Source organism: Sinocyclocheilus rhinocerous, unplaced genomic scaffold (genome assembly GCF_001515625.1).
Source record: "Sinocyclocheilus rhinocerous isolate Xijiao unplaced genomic scaffold, SAMN03320098_v1.1 scaffold227, whole genome shotgun sequence".
In the NCBI taxonomy this organism is placed as follows: Eukaryota; Metazoa; Chordata; class Actinopteri; order Cypriniformes; family Cyprinidae; genus Sinocyclocheilus; species Sinocyclocheilus rhinocerous.
In genome coordinates, this window is record NW_015633170.1 from 233,614 (window position 1) to 239,638 (window position 6,025).

The 6,025-nt window shown below is 36.8% G+C and overlaps 1 protein-coding gene across 3 annotated transcripts in view; it reads right to left on the reverse strand.

Annotated features, from left to right (window-relative positions):
• Positions 1-6,025, reverse strand: part of cacna1da (calcium channel, voltage-dependent, L type, alpha 1D subunit, a) — a 134,511-nt gene that overhangs the window by 72,827 nt on the left and 55,659 nt on the right. For all 3 annotated transcript variants that reach the window (XM_016556394.1, XM_016556393.1, XM_016556391.1), the window contains exon 7: positions 2,188-2,381. In XM_016556394.1, the coding sequence (XP_016411880.1) occupies positions 2,188-2,381 (194 nt within the window). The remainder of the gene's footprint in view (positions 1-2,187; positions 2,382-6,025) is intronic.

Genomic DNA, 6,025 nt, shown 5'->3' on the forward strand with positions numbered 1-6,025 from the left:
AATATGCCAATACATAATATGAACATAACCAACTTAAGTACATTATGTATTAAAACAAACCTGCAGAGGGCGCCAACGGCCTGGTGACGTTTCGCTTTACAGCGTGATTAAACAATCTTTAAATCCATTTAATTTTAATATTTGGCCACATGCAGAAACTTTTATTTTGAAACCGCGATGTACAATACATGGCATATTTAGACATAGGTTGATGTATTCTCCTGTGTTGGCAAAGGTTTATAAATGATTTACGTTACAAATCTAGTGAGATAATGCACACTGTTTTCCCAGATGAATGCAATTCAAATTCACAGCATATGCTGAGGAAGAGTTTAGCCCCGTTCACACATACAGTCTTTACTGGTAAATTACCGGCAAGTTACCATTAATAGAACATATGTGAACAGGACCTTTTCAAAAATCCCGGGAAATTTGTCCTGGAAATCATATCGTTTTATGGAGATGACATGATTACTCTGAGCTGTTTACAAAGCTCCGCTGCTTTATAATTAGCTTTTCTATGTAAATATGCGCTAGATGGACATCTGTGAACATTGTGCCTCGCGCTTCTCCATTCATTAGGGCTGCGACTCTGCAGTTGGATACTAATGCGCGTCTCGTGTTTATAAGAGCAAAACATTCTGATTGGCTAGTAATGTTAGTTTGGTTGAGAGTGAAAGCTGTGCTCCTCTCATACCATTGGTAGGTGAACTCATGAACTCGAAAAGTGATATCAATCAACAAGATTCGTTTTTTAAATGTAGGACTATTTTTTCCCCGCAGCCAAACGCTGCACGCCGGAGATCCGGCACAGTGCCGGAGAACTTTAAGCCCTGATTTTTCTGCAAGCGTCTGATTTCGCTCCCTTGGTGACGTGGCAAAGGGATCTCATTATAATATTATCGCCCCTTAATCTGCATGTTTCCACCCACAGCGCCGTTATTGTGTTTTCGCAAGCGACAACGATGTATTAGTTCTAATGCCATGTCGAAAGTTTGAGCAAAGCATCCAACTGTTCTGTCTTTGGCTGCAAAGACGAGCACAAAACGCTGTTTAGAGTCGCAGCCTCAGAGGAGACAACAGAGCAGTGGATTTATTAATTTATTTAAAGGGGTCATATGATGCGATTTCAAGTTTTCCTTTCTCTTTGGAGTGTTACAAGCTGATTGTGCATAGATAAGATCCCTGAAGTTGCAAAGACTAAAGTCTCAAAACCAAAGAGATATTCTTTATCAAAGTTAAGACTCTGCCACGCCCCCCTAAAACGGCTCATTCTAACACGCCCCCACATATCTACCCCACTATGTGGAAATATTTGCATAATCCCGCCGCAAATGTGCACGCAAAGAAAGAAGGCATGGTTTCAGTAACCGCAGTTAGTGTTGAAGCAGCCATGTCAGGGAGACCCTGTGTGTTTCTAGGCGAAAGCAAAAGCACTTTATTTAGCCTTCCGAAAGTAGATGCATTTAGGAATCTTTAAGATTACTTACAACAGAACAGCAATGCATTTTATGGACGACCGTTTCGTGAACCTAGGAGAGGAGGTAATGCGGAGTTTTGCGCATCGTGTGCGTGCGTGCGCGTGCGTGTGAGCGAGAGAGAGAGAGAGACAGTGTCACTCACAGTGGAGTCAGATGTCTTAACCGTGGCTTGTGTACTGCAAACACATACCAGCTTCATATTACATATTGTAAAAAGGGGCATAATATGTCTCCTTTAAACACAATTTTTCTCTAGTCTACTAAATTAAATCAATAAAAAACTTTTTCAGGAGGCAAGTTGCACTACCTTGCTGCATTATGCATATTTATATGTTAAATTTGTGCATGTGAAATAAGCAGTTACTAAGAATTTTGGGGGTGATTCACAGGAAATCTATGCTGAAAATCTAAAGTTTATGCCGCTGTAAATGAACAGTGTGCTGTGATGAAATGGAGGAACGATTTTCCAGTGGATGATGTGAAAGGTGGGTGGATCTCGTCAGAGCACACTGGTCAGTCACAGACCCTTGAGTTCCTGCATCAGTGTGTGGGCTGCTAGTTTGAGCTTCTCACACTCTCCTCAAAGCAGTAATGACTGTACGAGCCCTTCATCCTCTCTAACTATTGACTAACATTCATTATACAGTACACCAACAAGACGACGTGCTAGTTAGGATGCGAGAAGAAGTAGCAAGCTAATACTAACCCAGTAGAGCACATCCGTCCAGCCCTCCATAGTGATGCACTGGAACACAGTAAGCATGGCAAACATGAAGTTGTCGAAGTTCGTGATGCCTCCGTTGGGGCCATGCCAGCCCTCCTTACACACGGTGCCGTTAATGGGGCATGTGCGGCCATGACCATTAACGGCACATGGCGCGGGTTCATCCTCTATTATATCTGCAGAAAGAGGAGAGAATGTCAAACCTAAACACGCATAATAGCTATAAACCCTAGTGAAAAATAAATATACTAAAATGTATTTGAAATACATTTATTTCATACTAAGTATACTACAAATACATATTTATGTACTTAATAAAAATACCCTGCAACTGTACTTTTAGTATACTAAACTGGTATACTTATAGTCTGTTAAATTAACTAATTTTGTACTTAATGCACTTTAATTGTGTGGAAGTAGTGCTGAAGTCCAACTAAAGATAAACTGAAGTATATTGTTGTTATTGTAGATTGTGCGAAAGTGGAACTATTGCAAGTATACTTCAGGTACACTTTAAATATCTTGCATTTAAAGATCATACAATCCTCATCAATAATGACATTTTAAGCTTAATATTAAGAAATGTGCATTGTGCACGAGTAGTACTCCAAATACAGTTAAATTACATTTTTTATATCAGTTAGTTTCGAGAGATATGTCAGTAAATATGTTAAAAGATTTGAATTATACTTAGTATGAAATAAATGTATTTTAAATATATTACTTCTTTACTAGGGAACACTTTCCAACAATTCATATGAATCTCAATGTGTTGAAAATATTAATCTATATAATATCTACACTGTAAAAAAACTATTTTTGTAAATAATTTTGAAATTTAATTGGGATTTCTGAAGGAAAATAATTTCTACACCATTTTTTTAGTGTATGTATCCTACATTAAGATAATCAGCTCGGAAAATACAGAAAATATTACACAGAAATCAACGATCTCAACCACATCATGAAGTGTCCATATGATTTACACACTTGATATTGCACTCAATTGTTTGCAAACACTAATGCTAGCATTGCTAATTTATTCCAATTTCGTTGCACAAGCCACATGGACTATTTTTTATACATTTTTGGAGATTAACAGACATGTAATGCTTTTACGAACAGTTCTAATCACATTGATCTTTTTTTTATTCACTAGTGTTCAAAATATTAGGATCACTAAGATTCATTAAGATTAATTAATACTTTTATTCAGCAAGGACGCATTACATTGATCAAAAGTGACAGTAAAGACATGTATAATATTACTAAACACAAAACAATAAGTAAGACAACTGTTTTCAACATTAGCCATGTTTCCATCCAAAGTTTCGAATTAAACATATGCGCAAAATTGGAATATCGCATAAAACATTTGCGAATAAAGCATCGTTTCCATCCAGTGAGATGAAGAGAACAAAATCATCACTTCCTGATTAACTTGCGCTAAATATCACAAAGAAAAAATCAATTTGCTGCAGTTGGAGAAGGCACTGTATATAATAATTTTTGTATACAATAAATTATGAGCTTCAGAGTGCGCAGAAGAAACGCGGTCATGTTATCTTATTTTCGTAGCCTGTTGTTTAGGGAACGCAGTTCTGGGAGTTAATTATAATGAAGCACTTTGACGAGACTTTGCTCAAGCATTTTAGAATGACAAAACTAGCATTTCAGAGGCTGTGCAATGAGATCGGTCTGTTGATTAGTCCAGTTTTATGCTGTCCCATTGCAAAATTACATGTATTTTTTGATGCGCATTAAGGAATTTATTCTGTCAAAGTGTTTCCATTAGTGCTGTCAAATGAGCACAAGCCACATGGACTATTTTTTATAAATTTTTGGAGATTAACAGACATGTAATGCTTTTACGAACAGTTCTAATCACACTGATCTTTTTTTTATTCACTAGTGTTCAAAATATTAGGATCACTAAGATTCATTAAGATTAATTAATACTTTTATTCAGCAAGGACGCATTACATTGATCAAAAGTGACAGTAAAGACATGTATAATATTACTAAACACAAAACAATAAGCAGCACAACTGTTTTCAACATTAGCCATCTTTCCATCCAAAGTTTTGAATTAAACATATGCGCAAAATTGGAATATCGCATAAAACATTTGCGAATAAAGCATCGTTTCCATCCAGTGAGATGAAGAGAACAAAATCATCACTTCCTGATTAACTTGCGCTAAATATCACAAAGAAAAAATCAATTTGCTGCAGTTGGAGAAGGCACTGTATATAATAATTTTTGTATACAATAAATTATGAGCTTCAGAGTGCGCAGAAGAAACGCGGTCATGTTATCTTATTTTCGTAGCCTGTTGTTTAGGGAACGCAGTTCTGGGAGTTAATTATAATGAAGCACTTTGACGAGACTTTGCTCAAGCATTTTAGAATGACAAAACTAGCATTTCAGAGGCTGTGCAATGAGATCGGTCTGTTGATTAGTCCAGTTTTATGCTGTCCCATTGCAAAATTACATGTATTTTTTGATGCGCATTAAGGAATTTATTCGGTAAAAGTGTTTCCATCGTAGTTTATGCGCATGTTTTCTTACCGGATAAGAAATTTATCCTACTTAGTTGAGCGCATACGTTTTTTATGCGCATCTTGGCATTTCCATCCAGCGTTTTTTATGCGATATCCCAAAATGCTCATTAAAAATAGGTGGATGGAAACATAGCTATTGGTAACAATAAGAAATGTTTTTTAAGCAGCAAATCAGCATATTAGAATGATTTCTGAAAGATAATGTTACACAGAAGACTGGAGTAATGATGCTGAAAATTCAGCTTTGCGTTACAGGAATAAATTACATTTTAAATTAAACAGAAATTTTAAACCCTAAAAATATTTCACAATATTACTGTTTTTACTAGGGCTGCCCCCTAATAGTCGACTAACCATTAGTCGATCAGAAGAGGCTTGGTCGACCAAAATTTTATTAGTCGCAGAAAAAAACGAATTCCACAGGCGAAGTCAAGCAGTCCGTGATGGACAGACGGCTAACGTTAACGGCTGGTCTATGGTAATACAGTACATCCAAACACTCGCCTATCATTCATCGACCTCAAATATGGCTTATCATCTGAAATATGTAAGTATTAGCATCTTTACATGGCCGCTCAATCTAATGTTAACCTAGAGAAATGTGCGCTACTGAAGTGTCTGAGTGGAGTGTGAACTGTAGCGCGCTCACTGCAGGACAGATGGAGGCACCGGTGCGCTCACTTGCTCTTAAAACACTCAATAGTCATTTTTGGTCATACAGATAAGAGTAATACACCTTTTGAATCTGTAAAGACTCTACGTTTATTGGTGTGCATTTACAATAACAACAAAACACGCTTTTTAAAATAATGAAAGCAAACAGGATGCGCTTTCTGCCGTCTTGGTCTCTGTGAACTTGAGCGCGAAACTCCAAAACTCTGTGTATATTTGCCTTACAGATATGAAAACATATCTATAGAGAGCAAAATGTCTACTTTCAAATGAACCAATTCAAATGGAAAACAATATTCTCAGATTATGTAATCCGTGTGAAACATGCACACAGGCGCATCACTAATGCGGGGATGACGAGTCAGTGTCGCCGACTTCATCTCTTAATCTAAAACCAAAGAAAGCACTAATGTATCAATACATTATTAAAATGTTAATGCAGCCTCCTTACTGTTCTTACTTGACACATTCATAATCATTACTTCTGCCAGTGCGCTGTGGCAAGCTTTATGCGTGTGCTTGAGTGCTTATTAGGCTATGTGGGCAATTAAAGGCTTATTATAATGATTTAAATGGTTTATTAA